This window comes from Tasmannia lanceolata, unplaced genomic scaffold, assembly GCF_043159265.1.
Source record: "Tasmannia lanceolata isolate RefF3 unplaced genomic scaffold, GAP_Taslan_0.1 ptg000007l, whole genome shotgun sequence".
Lineage (NCBI taxonomy): Eukaryota > Viridiplantae > Streptophyta > Magnoliopsida > Canellales > Winteraceae > Tasmannia > Tasmannia lanceolata.
In genome coordinates, this window is record NW_027518684.1 from 13,682,588 (window position 1) to 13,698,829 (window position 16,242).

The 16,242-nt window shown below is 38.1% G+C and overlaps 2 protein-coding genes across 2 annotated transcripts; both read right to left on the bottom strand.

Moving 5' to 3' along the window:
• Positions 1-77: 77 nt before the first annotated feature.
• Positions 78-1,106, bottom strand: LOC143880600 (uncharacterized). The gene has a single exon (XM_077383586.1). The coding sequence runs from the start codon at positions 1,104-1,106 to the stop codon at positions 78-80; it is 1,029 nt and encodes a 342-aa protein (XP_077239701.1).
• A 3,257-nt stretch (positions 1,107-4,363) lies between these two features.
• LOC143881994 (protein argonaute 4B-like) lies at positions 4,364-15,013 on the bottom strand. Its single transcript, XM_077385361.1, has 23 exons — positions 14,869-15,013; positions 13,530-13,799; positions 13,202-13,407; positions 12,636-12,860; positions 12,424-12,560; positions 12,190-12,287; positions 11,998-12,095; positions 11,632-11,806; positions 11,416-11,532; positions 11,172-11,279; positions 10,974-11,036; positions 9,799-9,912; positions 9,542-9,707; positions 9,341-9,456; positions 9,073-9,210; positions 8,736-8,866; positions 7,810-7,875; positions 6,753-6,816; positions 6,513-6,624; positions 6,104-6,177; positions 5,266-5,360; positions 5,133-5,164; positions 4,364-4,752 (listed from the first exon to the last, which is right to left on the bottom strand). Exons 2-23 carry the CDS (start codon positions 13,788-13,790, stop codon positions 4,577-4,579), a joined length of 2,772 nt encoding a protein of 923 aa, XP_077241476.1. The 5' UTR covers positions 13,791-13,799; positions 14,869-15,013; the 3' UTR covers positions 4,364-4,576.
• Positions 15,014-16,242: the final 1,229 nt, after the last annotated feature.

Below are 16,242 nucleotides of genomic sequence, written 5' to 3' on the forward strand. Positions count from 1 at the left end.
TTTTTTTTTGATAGGTAAGCTGGGGTTAGGCAAGACCCCTACCAGATATCAATGATAAGAAAAAATGTAAGAAACAATTAGGGGGGCTTAGAAGCCAACAGTCTCAAAGGGATGCAAGAATCCCGTTGGAAACAAAAAGAACAAAAAAGATACAAAAGAAGATTACAGCCTGGTGTAGGGGGTTCCAATTCGGTCTTCGTCAATGATCTTGAGGAGGGGGATGGGGGGGCCAAAGAGGGATCAGTGAAGATCCCTTTGCAGGGGCAGTTTCTCTTCGAGAGAAAGTCCGCGGCGGAATTTGCTTCTCTCCATGAATGGGAGATTCTCCAACTGTGGAGGAGGAGGAGCTGATTTCTTATCTTGCGCAACATGGTTCTCTTTGTCCATGGAACAGTGGCAGTCCCCTTAATAATATCAACAATGAAAATTGAATCAGATTCTATCCACAGTGATTGGATGCCCATGGCAATGGAGAGCTCCAATCCTTTAGCAACTGCATCAAATTCGAGCTCAAAGATTTCCTGCTTAGCAACATTTTCCGAGAACATTGCAAGGGACAGCCCATGGGAGCCACGGATAAGGCCTCCAATCCCGCCACCTTCAGGCTCCAAGGAGGCGTCTGCGTTTAGCTTGAATTCCAGGTTATTTGGAGGGATCCAATAACAGATTCTTGGCTCAGCTGTTTTTGGGGAGAGTTTGAGGTTGAAGTGCATTGCAACTTTTTGGTTCTTTTGAGTGGGAATGTCATAGAGATTCATTCCATTAATCTTGGTGCTTGTTTCCATGAGGATGGATCTGAGGATGGATCTGAGGATGTATTTCTTGTGGGTGCTCGATGATAGGAAGATTCTTTGATTGCGCTCAGTCCAGAGATGATGGATTAGGGAAGAGAAACAATGCTTTACGGTAGTTGCCACCTGACCTTTTCCCTTGCTGTGAAGTCTCACCCATTCTTCCTCTTCCAGCAGGGAGAGTCTCAGCCTTCTTCTATAACCAGCTCTCCCAAGAAGATTTTTCCAGATCCAAGCTGAGTAACTACACCTAAAGAATAAATGATCCACAGATTCAGGCTCAGATTTGCAGAGAGAGCAGATTGGGTCAATCATAATTCCATGAGGGCGTACATATAATTATTGAACAGATGAAGGGTTTTTTTTCTACAGTGCCTCTGAGGTGTAATGATTTTGGGAGTATGGATGGAATTATAATTAATCCAAATTTGAGTTTGATTAGGACTAATGGTTTCTCTTTTTTTCTAAAAATATTTGTTATGCGATTCGTTTTAGAGATGGCACACAGAAAGAGAAAAACCCTACTCCTTTCTAGTCCTCTCTCCCCTAAGCTCCCCTGAGTGTCCAGCTTTGATCTCGGTCATCCGTCATCATATGTCTTGAAATCAAATGGGTGCAAACGCGCTTGTGGTGTACGTACAAACCCTTTCGGCCATTTTTCACTTCATCCGATTGTGGTTTACGAGTGACAATCTATGTGATTAAGTGCTTGGTTTGAAGATCCAAGGAGGAATTTTTTTATTTTTTTTTTTCAAGTTTGCCTCCGCACCAACATCAAATTGGTCTATGTAGGGAAATGGGGATGTGTGACCAATTACAGGATTTCATATCCACATAACTGGCACTAGATGGTTTTGCACCATGGTTCAGAATAAAGAGCTGGTAGTATTGGTTGACCGTCAATTGGGCCAGAGGTGCTCCTACATTCGAAGTGTGTTGTCCGGATGTTGTTGACACTGCAGTATTGGTTGAGGAAGAGTTTGCAGATGTGTAAAAGTAATCACATTTTGACGAGACTATAAGTCTTTGTTGGTTCCACATATGCAAGTGGTGTGTTTTATATAGAATTTTAGTTTATCGAATAAGGTTTTCAACACGAAGAAATATGTAGAAACCATTATTTGATCATGGCGAATGGTACCTATAGACCTTTTAACTCGTAAATCCTTGGACCATTCTTCTGAGAAAAGCGTTCCTTTAGGTCAAGCCAAAGCTCATGAGCAGTATTAGCACAACTCACACAAGTGGCGATATCAGACGTTGTTGAGTATGTTGATTTTTTTATTTAATTTAAGAATAAAAGTCATTTAAATTTTATAATTTATTTATTTCCTTTAATAGGAAAATCGCCCATATTTTAAAAGTTACAATTGAAGAGAAGTGCCTCTTAAATATTCATCTTCAATTCCTATAAATATTCGTAAATACACATGTTTTTCAGTTTTTTCTTCTTCCCAATTTGTTCCCTCTCTCTGACCAAGCCAACATATTGCGTGTTCGCGGGAGTGGAGTCATTGTACCCTAGAGGCATATGTTAGAGAAGAAATATGCATCGTTGATTTGTCTAATGTGGGGGTGATATTTGCCTTAAGGGCAATGGATTTAGCTCCATGCGTCGATTCAACGTTAAGTCCATTCTTTCTTTACTATTAATTCTTTAGACTGCATGCAGGTTACCATAGTATTTCCTTTTTTTTAATAGTGCAATAAAAAATCCCCATGCATTTTCACAATAGAGCAACTCTGATGTAACACCATTCCCATGCTATAACAAGTGTTGATGGGAATGCTATAGCAAGTGTTGATGGAGACTCAAAGAGTGACATCAACAAACCAAAGTTTATTTTTCGCTACAAGTGTGACTTTGATGGCACGTTTCCACCACATAAAGTCACGGGTTTGCTACCTGTTGACAAGTGCTCGAATCCCGCCCCCGACTTACCTGATGCATGTGGTGAGTGGGTCATTGCGTGTATCCGTAGGGACTAGTCCTACTCCCGAAGGGGGGTGGGACATCCTACTTCATCAAAAAAAAAAAAAATGAAGTTATCCCTAGTTAGGGGCTTAGAAAATAAACTTATCACTTGATTGTCAGAGGGATACAGGCATGGTTTTAAATTTCGACCGAAATCCAAAATTTCGGCTTTTGGTGGAGACCGACACCGAAACCACACAAAACTGAAATGGTCATTTATTTCGGTCGAAATTTCGGTTTTTTTGAAATTTGACACAAAAAATCTGTTTTTTTAATATTAATTTAATATTTCACCAAAATTTCGGTAATTTCAGCCGAAATTTAATAATGAATAAAATCTTGTTTTTTTTTTTTTGTACCAGATTTCGACCGAAATTAAACCGGTACCGAAACCGAAATTTTAAACCTTGGATACAAGTATGACGAGGATTATCAAAGGTCGATCCACTTGTGATCATTCCAAGTACAGAAGGCGTGTTACCTGTGCATTCTAGTTCGCATCTTGGTGATGTCCAGTCTACTCAACTATCAGTTTGGAATTTGTCCAACTTTGCTTCTTCAGAATTACCCGGCCCAATGACTACCAGATCTTCACGGAGAATTCAATTTCACTGAGTCCAAGTCAGACAGCGGGCCCAAATCAAACAGCGGGTCAGTCGTTACCCCAATCGTGCAGGTCAGTACGTATGCGACAAGGAAAACATAGACACTAGCAAATCCCTTCTTCTGATGTAATATGAGGATAAAAAAAAGGTTTACACACGTTTTTAAGTGAAAACATAGACATGAAATTTGTTTTACATCCATTTTAGACTACCTATCGGATTTTGCTTGTCATTAACGTACTATCATCAGTTGAAAAGTCATCACATCATTCACATGGGAGTTTCTTATGGGCCCTATTTCATCCAAACCGTTTGGATCATCCACCGGCCCATCAGAAGAACGGTTTGGATCATCCAAAGAAATGGGCCCAGAACTCAAGTAAAACACCTGGTAAAATATAGCTTTTATGCAACCAAACAAATCCTTAGTAACCGTGCCAAAAGGTTCGACACTACTGCTATAAATTAAGATGCCCATTCTGAGAAGAAAAAACCATAAAAATCCGGCGGTAAAATTCATAGAATCATTCAAGTGAACCAAAAGCGAAAAAAAACAATTATGCAAAGGGAGATGATATTTTCACTCCCCCTGCATTATGCATGCGCTCCCCTTATAATGTGATTTGACGTGAAAAGTGGGCAACTTCAACGCTTTTTGACGTCAAATCACGTTGTAAGGAGGGCGCATGCGTGACGCAAGGGGAGGTGAAAATATCGCCCTGTGCAAAATGCAGAGAATAGCAGCAGGGCCAACCCAAGCACAGATGCAGGTAAACATCGAAACATAAGTATTGAACACTATTGAAGATATGAAATTAGGTTCTTGTAATGTATTAATTTTGTTTGCCTACTAAAATGATTTGAAACATTATTTTAATGAACCACCTTCAATGTGAAGTAGTCCCCATTTTTCTGACCATTTGTTTCAAATCTCAATACCTGCGGGAAGCTATTGTTGCTAAATTACTTGCTTTCTTACCACCACATAAAAGTGATCTGAACTGATATTTCATTAAACCACACGCAGTTATATGTACAAAAACCTAACTTAAACCTTCCAAAATACACATTCTAATCCGTGGTTTGCCATCCATACCCACAAGTTGGCTTAATGGAATATATACACCAGTGTTAACTCCATTGCCAACAATCAAAATCTCCCAACAAAAAAAAAAAAACCTACAGTCATGTATGTATCATAACTCTTAGACAAAGAACATCGAGTTGCATACATTTTTATGCAGGGCTGGAAGCTCCTGGACAGGAACTGGCCCGGCAGATGTTATACCCCCATGGCCTGAGGAAGTTTCTGACATATCCTCGAACTTCATAAACTGTGAGACTTGTGCCGCAGCCAAATGGGCATAACGTATTGGTGCAACTGCAAACATCACCAAAACATCATATCTTGTATTCAAGTCTGAGGACTGAACAAGAGACACCAAGGCCCTGTTTGTTCTGGATTTTGATTTTGATAATTAATTTTGAGTCCAAAACTGATTATTGGACTCAAATTATGTTAAATTTTGAATACAAAAATCAGTTTTGGACTCAAATTCGATAATCAAAATCCAAAACAAACAAGGCCTAAAATGGAGAGTATGCCCTTCCCGAGCCAGAAGGATGGGGTGTCCTTCACATACAGATACAGAATGGCCCAAGCCTTAGGGTGTGGAGTAGGAAAAAGTAAACAGGACTATGATTCCATTCTTAAAAGCAATTTGCAGAAAATTTCAAAGAAAACTGAGTGGTATTACTTACCAAGTGAAATGGCTGTAGTGCTCCTTTGGTACCTGGAAAACACATGAATTTACGCAGTCTTTTCAATTTGGACTAGTAAATTAAATATGATAAAGAGTAGTTATCTTGAAAAGAATAAGTGCAAATTACTTACACATAGGACAGAGAATGCACCAGCTCCTGCAAATCATCAGGAGAAAACCCAATCTCATCCAGCAGAACATGATAATGTGTTGGACGAGTAGTTCCCTGTTGATAGTAATGGAGAGGAAATTTAGTAAGATCAGTAATATTCTCCAATGTATGTTCTGAAGTGGCATTAACAACAGCTACCATGCATATCTCACGACTAAAAAATAGGAAAAATTAGCATTTTCCACCAATGCAGGTAAGGACTTTAGAAACAAAATGCTAAAAGAACGAATAAATAAAAGTTGATACACATGAAGCAGAAAAATACTATGCCTAGGTCGTAAAATAGGGAGGAAATAAATAATTGTGTGACTTGCGACTCAATACAAATGGAATATCTTGAGTCATCCCCCTTACTAATAGAGTGATCAGAGAATTTCTCCTTAAACATTTATAAAATGTCATACCAATGGTGGATGAGTATCCAGTATAATAGACCTGGGAGGGATTGAACAAGGTGTTTCATTAGGTTAAAAGAATGCCTATTAGACCCTTAATAGTATGGTAGTAAACTGCCCGGATGCCGGATTTGAATGGCGGGCCAGAGGCCCTCCGGGCTACAAGTGATTGATTGGATTCTCCCAAACCAAGGGATATGGGTATATTGCGTCCACCATTTATGCAGGTAAGACCTCAGAAATAGAATGTTAAAATAATAAACAACTAAATTTCAATGTGCAAGAAGCCAAAAAAACATCAAACATGCAAATGGAATAACATAGTTTGCCATTCCAAGCAATTATGAGAAAAAGGTAAGCAATAGTTTAACATGGAAAGATCTGCTCCATGCCAAAACTTACGATCATTCCTGCATGCGGACACATATAGAAATCATTATTTCTTGGATGGCACACTTGGTTATCGACAACTGTACCTGCACAAACGAAGAAACAAAATAAAAGAAAGCATCAGAATAGTGCAATTTGCAGCAGAAGGCCCTTGTTACTGGCAGAAAGGCCCTTGCTACCCGAAATACACATTGCCATCACATGTCACTTTAGAGTTTAGATGCCTCTGAACGCCGAAGGTATCCAAGTACAAGATAGGTAAAGTCATAAGGCCAAAGGATCCCAGTGCTCCTTTGCCATATTGGATACTTTATCCATATCTAGTTATGACTTACGAGTGTATGACATATACATCCTTGACGACAGCCAAGGAGATCATGTGGGTTTTCCATTAATCTTTCAAGTTCATGAATAGACTAACCGGGTGGAACATTGTCAGGAGATCCAGTCTGGAAAAATTTGGTGTGATGGTTTTTCTGGGCAACAATAACAGTGAACCTAGGATCCCACGTCTGATCAAGGAACTTACAAGCCTGCAACAAATAAATAAATAAAAGATTATCACATAAAAGGTTTGTGTACATTTCTGTTAACAATTAACTGGAATCAGTTTCTATGACAGTGCTGTTATCAGAGAGGGAATTTTTCATAGAAAGAGAACCTCAATGATTTGATTCAGCTCGATGTTTAAGACTTGATTGAATTGTGACTCACTGACTCCATCCCTAAATAAGTCAATGATTTTGAGTCAACAGCCACACTAAATAAGTAAGCATAAAAAGGTGAAAGGCAGATTAGTCAGATATAATGGGCAGCATGTGAAAAATTATTTTAAGAAGGGAAATTTAATTCTGCCAGGACCATAAAATTGCAAAAGATAATTAGATCACTAACACGAGCTCATGAATTATCCTCGGTACAACTAAGATTAAAATATTGTTGTAAGAATTTTTTTTTTTATATATAAAACACCAAGTTGGACAGCTATTTGGGCTACATGTCAAACTGGCTATTGGATAAAACCTAAAAAATATCCATTCCTTTGTTTCAGTTTTTTAATAATCCGGATCTGATATCCACAGTCCATTATTCTGTATCTGACGTACCCTTTTTTGAATGATAAAAAATCTTTTCATAACTTCCAAACAAAAAAAAAATCTTTTCAGAGGATGAAAAATATTGGGATGCCTTGTGATTTTCTCAACTGTATCTGCCATACCTTTTGTTGTTCTTTTATGAAATGATAAAAAAAAATCATTTCACATGATGAAGGAAATTGAGAAAATCCATAACATATCTTCCATGTGTAATGGAACCTATATGAGGTAATTATGTTATGTTCAAAAGGATCAGGGATGCCGTATCAAGTATGGACAATGAGGATTCGAGGTTTGGAATTTCTGATCCCCGTTTAAACTTGGCATAAAATAATGTTAACCGTTTAGAAGTTTCTAATACAATCTTTATCTTGCCATTTTTCTAGGTTTCACAAATAAATGCTACCTACAACAATAAGCAGAAATCAAGATAGTCCAAGAGCCCAACATGATTATTAGAATAACAAATACATAATGAGGACATTTTTAAATTATTTAAAAAAATATAAGGAAATTTTTAAAAAGGGTTGCCAACAATTAGATCAGATCGCATAGACAAATCCCAAATATAAATGCCTCAACATGGCCCAGCATTTTCAAGCCAAAAAAGTACAAACATACCGGAAAATAATTATTTGATCAGGCTTCCTTTTCCCTGAAGTCGTGTAAAAGTCTAACAATGCCTCCCTGAAATTCCAAGGTCAATATCGTTAAAAGCTATGCATCAAAGCTAGAAGTCATCATGAGAAAACACAGGATTCAAAGAACAATCAATGTTTATTCTTCCAGTTGGAGCAAGTGGCACCATTTTGGTTCTTAGTACCAAACTAGTTCGTCCACAGGTTTCCACTGTAAGTATAAACCATGGAATCCAGAAGGTTCTGTTGGGTAATAATATCATAACACCCCGTCATTTTGCAGGTGGAGGAAATGATGCAAGACCTAGAGTAACCAACTTGCTACTCTGGCCAAGTTGTTCCTTCCCTTTCACTAAATCAAGTAAAATTTATAGCAAAGTGTTGATGTTAAGGTATTCCTTTTGTTAGGTATTGGTGCCTCTAATCTGGTACATGTGCCACAAATGTATGTGATCCAGTGAGCATCATCATAGGTGGGCCATATCCAATAAAAATACTCCAATTGAACAATCATATCCACCAAATCAGAGGACCCTCAAAAAGGAACAAACAGAGTTTTAGAATAAATGCATGGTTGATAGATAGGTCCATATTTAATGCGAAAAAAGTACTCTGACCAAATGATTAGGAATGCCCAACCAGTTTGTCTTTTAAGGCTATCAATCGTGACAACTGACAAATCCACGCTGGAAGTGACCAGATGAATGATCTGAATCGCATACCCCACACTGGAAGTGACCAGATGAATGATCTGAACCGCATACGCACGTGCCACAGTACCAGACAAGACATAAATACCAAAAAGAAAAGAGGGGAACAACACCATATAACATCCAAAATTACTACCAAAAAACATAACGACCAACAGATATAGTCACTATTTGGCAGAATTATAATGCAAAACCCCACCGGATTATGCCCTTATCCTCCTCATCTGATATTGGCTTAAAAAGCGAATCGATCATTTCAACTTTGGGGGACTGTGTCCGAACCGTTGCCCGGTAACGAGAAATCAAAGGCCACTGCCTGGAGCTGACAACCTAACAATTTCAACAAGAAAAAAAAAACAGCAACACAGAAGACCGGTGAATGACGAAAGCAACATATAACTTGCCATATGTAGTGGGATTAAGAATTTGTTATAGTATGACACAAACAATACATAATTAAATGACCAAACGACAGACATATTTATTGCTGATAACAAAATGGACAACCATATGGTATGCAGGGTGGAGTATGTTACCGCAGCAATGGATGGCACATCAGATTGACCAGGGTTGCCATGTGAAACATCCATCCCCAAGATAATGGTAGGAATTTTTGAAATCAGTGGCATAGAAGGTGATTGTTCAACAGCTAGTAAAGTATTCAAACCGCCCATCTGTATGGGAAAGAAAATAGAAGAAAGAATATTATGATCATAAAAATAAGTAAATAATATCACAAAAAAAATAAAGAAAAAAGGCATCCTTGAATAAAGTTGTGCATTAGGTATTTCCACAATATCTCACTTTGGCATTGATCTTCAAGAGAACGTTTGTCAGATACATGTCATTGATTTTTGATGGGGCTGCAAGGCATTGAGTTACAACTCCAAAGTCCGAAAGATTCTTTTTTTTCCAAGGACCTGATGGATGAAATAAACTCAATTAGGAAATGCATGAATTGAAAGATAATAGTACTTCATAGAAAGACAAGGCACATCACCCAACCATAAATATCCGAATTTTTTCTGTCAGGAATCATGCACAGAATAAACTGTGGGGCTCCTGGAAGCTTTGATTGGATCTGTTCAAACATTTGCTCAACTCTGACAGTAGGAGGGGCACGCCTCATCTGAGGGCTCTCTTCAAAAACATCGAACGGGGGATCGATGGACTGCAGAGCCAGTAAATGGTAAATATGCACGAAAAAATTGGTAAGGCAGTTGAAGTCAGAATAAACGGCACTAAACAATGAAAGAACCTACCATTCCTTTCTGTTCTGCACATCTAACTAGCTCTCGACAAAGATTGCGTACGTCACAACGGGCAGAGAAGTTTACAACAACCCAGCGCTCTATCTTTGTTGGTTCCACTAGTCTCTACAAAAGAGATAAGTGAATTGTCAGAACTGATATGATTACCATGGCTTCAAACAATAAACCAGTTCATGATACACTTTGGCTGGACACGTAAATGTCAGTATTCCAGGAAAACAAACACAATTATATGAAACTTCAGGTGACAGGGATCAGTTAAAGCGTTCAGCACACCCTACGCTAATGATTTCTTTGGTCTCTCCTTTGGGCATTTGATTGCCACAATTAATGATTCCTGATTGAAAACGTAAATACTAAGTAATAGGAAAAGAAAAACTAATACTCATGATCAGACGACAACTCGATAAGTAGTTATATATTTATATGCACCTTGTTAGACATTACAAAGAATGTTTTCCCACATACCATGATCTAAAAAAATTTAGTTCTTAACTTGGGTCTTGGATTTATTAAACCTAGATATATGTAGAGGCCCAATGTATCATGTCCGATGTGATATACCGATGTTCTTTTTTACCGAAAGCTAACGAAGAAGTTTACTGGTAATAAAACAAGGTGGCTTCCTTCAACAAACTGACCAGGGATGACAAAACCAATGATAATGGAAACTCCCCTGGAATGTAGGAAGCAGGCTACCAGGTAATCCCATTTCCATATTGAAAAATAGTTCACTTCCAAGAAATTGGGAAAGCGTGCTTTGGAATCGCAAGAAGCATGTATCTCATGATTGGGAAGCACATCCAATTTTAGGGTAATCGTGTCAGATATTTGGGTTTGAGTTACCTACATTTTGAGAATTGCATTTCCCATGAGTTGGATTCAGTTTCCAGATCTTAAATCCATAAATCCCATTAGAACTTGTATTGTAAATTGTAATCAAATATTCTATGCTATTTACTGAAAATATTATTTAATATATTCAAAATTAACCCATAAATATAAATAATACCATGTGTACTAATAAAATAAGAAACTAAAGTGCAGATCAATAAAGGAGGGGTGGTTGGTAACATCAAGATTTTTGATGAAAATATAATTGAAGGGTGAGCTGGCTGGCTGGCAACATCAAGAATAATAATAAGTTAAAGTAGCATGTGGATTACCTTATTGTTGAAATTCCAACGCCCATTTCTCGGAAAGAGATCGTCTCCATTACCCACTTTCAACTGTGGCATAGTAAAGACAAACAGAAGCAGTTAACTATAGAATTAATGTGCCATAGCAAAGACTGTAACGGTACTATAAATGAGAAGAAACCACAAGGCACAGCACGTTAGAAAATCAAGCAAATAAAAAAAAACCTTTGGTGCCGATAGAACGCGGGCTTGTACTTGAGTAAAGTGAGTATTAATTGAAACACCACAAGCTTGTAACAATGGGTCAGCATCGTAATTGTTAGTTTTTAGTGCCTGCCATAAACCCACTGTAAAGATCAGACCACTCAAGTGCATTGAAATAAACCTACTTGGTGGACAGAAGCAGAAGAATATAAAAGTTAAAGCAAAATAATAAATTAATAATAATAAATAAAAAAAAAAAACCTACATCTGTCAAAGCCCCCATTCTTTCTTGAGGTTTTTGTCTAGATTTCTCCACAAGAGCAGATCTCTGAAGAGTGGATAAAGCCTTTGTATAACGTTGCAAGGAAACTAATGCACAAAGCTACGAAATGCAAAAGAGAACGCCTGATCATTATATGCATCACAAGGAAGTAAGGCTGCTGGTTTGTCTATATAACTGAGAAAAAAACACCCTTCTGACCTCCAATGGGAAATATGTCGGGCGCTTTGGTTTCCCAACATTGATGCATGGCAAAGTTGCGGAATAACTTAACTCTATGTGGCGGTAGTTGACAAAATACTCAAAAACTGTCACTTCGACAGCTTTGACCTCACCATCCCCATTTCCATTTCCATTTCTCAATTTCAGTGTAAACCTACAATAGTATACATGTCCAAGTAAAAGAGAATCAGATGCCAGAAAGAAAGGAAACGGAAAAAAATGATCATTCTAACTCTCATTATAATTGGACACTGTATAAAAACCAACTGATGGGTTACAATGCTTATAGAAATAGCGTACAAGGAGGAAAGAAAAACAAGAAAGACAGTTGTTGTCAAAGCTTACAATTGCTGATTGCAAGGCAGCTCACTCAATCCTACAATTTTGAATTCCATATTTGAGGGTTTTGTCTTCACCCTAAGGTTTTTTAGCATACGCTTTGCCTGTTAACAACTCAAAGCAGCTGACAAGTTGAAAACTTGCAACAAGGGAACTTTAGCAACGCAAGATACAAACTTAAGCATGAAAATTGCTTACCTTCAACCAGTCAATATCATTAGGGTGCCTCACATTTTGGTTGGCCAACAGAAAATCCACAACTGGACCAGGTTTGACAATCATTGTTGTAGATACATCTGCACTTGAAGGAAGGAGGCGGCTATGAAAATTATAAAGCAGAACACAGAGATAAGCACACACATAAATGCACAAGCGTGTGCGTGTGCATTGATGTATTCATAACTTAGCAACTATCACAGCTACAGAGTATACCAATGTTTAGAGACAAGCCCGCTTGCGTGGGGCGAAAACTAGAATGAAAGCCACGGCAACCAAAGACACCACCTCCTAAATCAGTAAAGTTCCGAGGGTCGTTGTTGAAAAATGACTGTCGAACAAGAAGGCATCCTCTGCAGAAACAAACAGAGTCAGAACACTGTTCAAAAAACACAAGCTCACCAGCAATCAAACCCGAATCCACTTACTGTTTTGCAGCATGCTGCCTCAATATAATATCTAGAACTCTTAGAGCTTCTTGAGAGTTCTCTGTATCATTACCACGTAAAGCATTCGCAATGGACTGCATAGGGATTTTGGCAGCATAACTTATCTCAACTTTAAAGGTCTTCGATTGATATGGACGCCTTAGCCTCTTCCTATCACCCTCGCCGGGACTGTCATTCCCCCCCGGGCTACCATTTGCAGGAACTCTAAAAGCAAAAAAAAAAACATAGGGTAGAAATAAGTGTCCCAAAATGAGGATGCTAGCCAAAATGCGGCCAAAGCAAATCCTGGTCGACTCGGCCGTATATGATCAAGTACTCGATTGATTTGGCTGGGAACTCAGTTGATGCAGTCATAACCCAGGAGAGTGAAAGGAGTTTTGATTGAATTTGTATAGCATAACATAGATTCAAACAAGAACGTGGCCAAGTGAAGGGCGAGTCAATGATGACACGTGAGAGTTTTGAAACTATGGTAAAAAAAATCCAACCAAAAGAAACCATAAATATACTACTAGCAAAGCACCAAAGAATACACACATTTGTACCTGTTGGAAGAAGTATCCTCCAGCACAACAGTGAATTCAAAGTTGTTTTGGGGAAGGGCACCTATAGTAAACAAGCTTTTCTCGCCGTCGTAAGCAAATTCCTTTCCATCAAGCTCAGTATCATAAGTCTGGTGAACTCTATCAATTACTCTTCTCCCAATACCCTTCCCATCTATAGGCTTGCCATCTTCGTAGAACAGGGAGACCTAATAACAAAATGAAACAGGTAATGGAATAAAAAATCAAACATATGAGCAAGTATTTAAATTCTCAAAAAAAAGAACATCTAAAATAGAAGAGACAAATAATAGACGAAATAGAAACATACACTGTAGTGAAAAAAGTAGTTGTCACCCTTAGTAGGAGTAACCCTAAAATGGTTACTTAGCAATGGTAACGCATTCCCTTTACGCCCAAAACCGGGTCTTGCCATTGGGACTCGATTTGGCTTTGCATTTGTGATTTTTCTTGGCAGTTCTGCAATTGGATTTGGCTCAGCTTTTAGAGGGATAACATTTGGTGGTATAATTGGAGGTGGAGGTGGTAAAGATTCGGTTGCCTCCGTCTCTGCAGGCTCTGTCGAATCCATCTCTCAAATCTTCAAAAACAAACAGAACAAAATCAGTAGAAGCACAGTCTAAAACCACCATAAATTGCATCTAAAATAAATGAAATACGCTAAGTGGTGAACAAAAAACCAAGAAGCAACCATGGGACAACCACTGTTTTTTAAACATGTGTCTCAGATGCTAGGGGGATGGGATCCTATTTATGTGTTTCCTTATCATGTTCCTATTACAAACAAATCACCATGACAAAAAAATTTTCCATTGCAATACCATAGAAAGAACAGATTAAAAAGCTTTTCCAATGCAATAATACCATAGAAAGAACAGATTAAAATCTTCTGAAGAACATGAGAGAAATTTCAAAACCTACAAATTGAAAAGAAATAATGAAGAAATAAATAAACCTCCTCTACATGTCTTTAAAAAAGGCAAAAATAAAGAATAAATAAATAAATGCAGAAGCTGAACTTAAAAATGAACCCAAGTTAGATAAATGTTGCTTTAAACTGGCACAAGTTGCATTAAAACCTTCTGAAAATATGGGAGACAGAAAATATAAAAAAATCAAAAACTAAACTATTACATACCTAAAACATGCAAAGAAATCTACAGAAAAACAAGCAATCTAGAGACAAAAAAAAGAAAAGAATAAGCATAAAATCAGCTCAGAAGTGACGAATAACACAACAAAAATTCTTAAAAAGACGAAAAAACCCTCTGCGTGTCTTCAGAAGGGCAAAAAAAATAACAACTAAAGAGGTCAAACCCTAAAGTTGGAAACAAACCCTAAAACAGGCGTCAAACTAGAAAAACGAACATCTCTCTGCTCATACCCCTAAAAGTCAACATAGATACCGTAGGCCGGCAAAAAAACACATTAAAACCCCAAAAGGAAGCTCGAAGTACCGAAAAAAGCCCTGCATTGCAAAAAAACCTTGAAAAAAATACAGATCCAGAACTCAAACGGTAGAAGAAGAAGAAAATTAAAAATTACACAAGAAATCTTTGAATTCGCATAGAAATTAGTTAAAAACAGCTAAAGCAGTACACAGAGAGAAAAAAATCCAAGATTTGTGAGCTAAAACCTCAGCTTCTTACCAATGTGTAAAAGAAGGAGAAACCCTAGGAACTGGAAAAAGCGAGAACTCTTCCAAGTCTCTCTAAGTCTCTAACTACCCTCTTGAATTGTTAGAGAGTGTCACAGAAATAAATACTCAGTTTCAGAGGCTTAAGTCCGGCTCAAATGACGAAAATACCCTGATACAGTAATAGACCAGCTAAATTGACGAAAATACCCTTATAAGGTGACATAAAACAGGATATGAGGGTACGAGGTCTTGTAGCTGAGGGTTGTTTCGTACCTCAATGGTAAATGACGAAAATTCCCTTGTACGGTGACATAAACCAGTCTATAAGAGGGTATGAGGGTACGAGCGCGTGTAGCTGAGGGTTGTTTTGTCCCCTTAATGCTAAATGACGATATTGCCCTCAAAATTCAAACGAGGCTTCAAGCGCCAGGTTTTCCTTTTTGAGTGAAAGTTTGCGTGGCCTACTTACCAAAAAGAAGGTTGACAGTGGTGCCCAGGAATCATCAGCCTTTAGCATTTTTTTCAAGGGTTGAGATCAAATATCAAGAAAACCTAGGGTTGAGATCAATTTCACTGTCAAACATGCTTTTTAATCTCAGCCCTCCACAAAATTGTGTGGAAAAATACCCATTATAGTGTCTGGATTCTCTGACTTGCTAATTAGTGTTGCCATTTTACATGTTGTGTGCCTGTGAAGTGCGGCATTTTTTGAAAACTGTAGGGGGGCCTACTTTATAGGATGATCTAAACCGTTCATTTGTTCAGCCACAACTTAAATAGGGAGATGAGAAATTCGCACCCCTTTAACCGTTCGTTTTTTAAGTCTGCCACTTACTTTAACCTTAAACCGGTGCGAATCATCCTACAGGGGTGAAAATTTATCATCACCCCTTAAATAAACTCTACTCTGTACTTCTGTAGATTATCTCCTTAGGATGTGCAGCCCCTCTATGGAACGGAGGGTTATGATCATCTTATGGAATTGATCTATGGTGTACAGCTTTTTAGGTTGTATTCCAACAAATGAAGGGTTTGGATGATCAATTGAAGTGCACTACCCCGTAATATTCAAAAAATTCAAGGCTTTTGAACTCAAACCTAAGCTTCTTAGCAATGCAGGAGAAAGAGAAACACTAGAAAAACCCAAAACTCTTCAACTCTCCTGTCTCAGTCTCTCCACTTTCCTACTATTGAATTGTGTATAGTATGGGTTTAAATAATGCTGTCGTCAGAAGTGTTTTTTTTTTTTTTTTTGGTGGGTAAGTTGGGGTTAGGCAGGACCCTACCAGATTTCATTAACCAAAAAAGTACAACTATGGGGCTCGAAAGCCAACAAAATGGGAACAAATTCTCAGCAAGCGAACAACCAAGGGGGGCTCGGACG

Bases quoted from the DNA above. Each gene is read 5' to 3' on its own strand.
- LOC143880600 (XM_077383586.1), bottom strand. From the start codon at position 1,106: ATGATTGACCCAATCTGCTCTCTCTGCAAATCTGAGCCTGAATCTGTG.
- LOC143881994 (XM_077385361.1), bottom strand. From the start codon at position 13,790: ATGGATTCGACAGAGCCTGCAGAGACGGAGGCAACCGAATCTTTACCA. The intron at 9,913-10,973 runs GTAATCCACATG...TCTCTTTTGTAG, and splicing joins GTTGGAATTTCAACAATAAG to AGACTAGTGGAACCAACAAA. The intron at 5,361-6,103 runs GTAAGTTTTGGC...TACTATCAACAG, and splicing joins GTCCGCATGCAGGAATGATC to GGAACTACTCGTCCAACACA.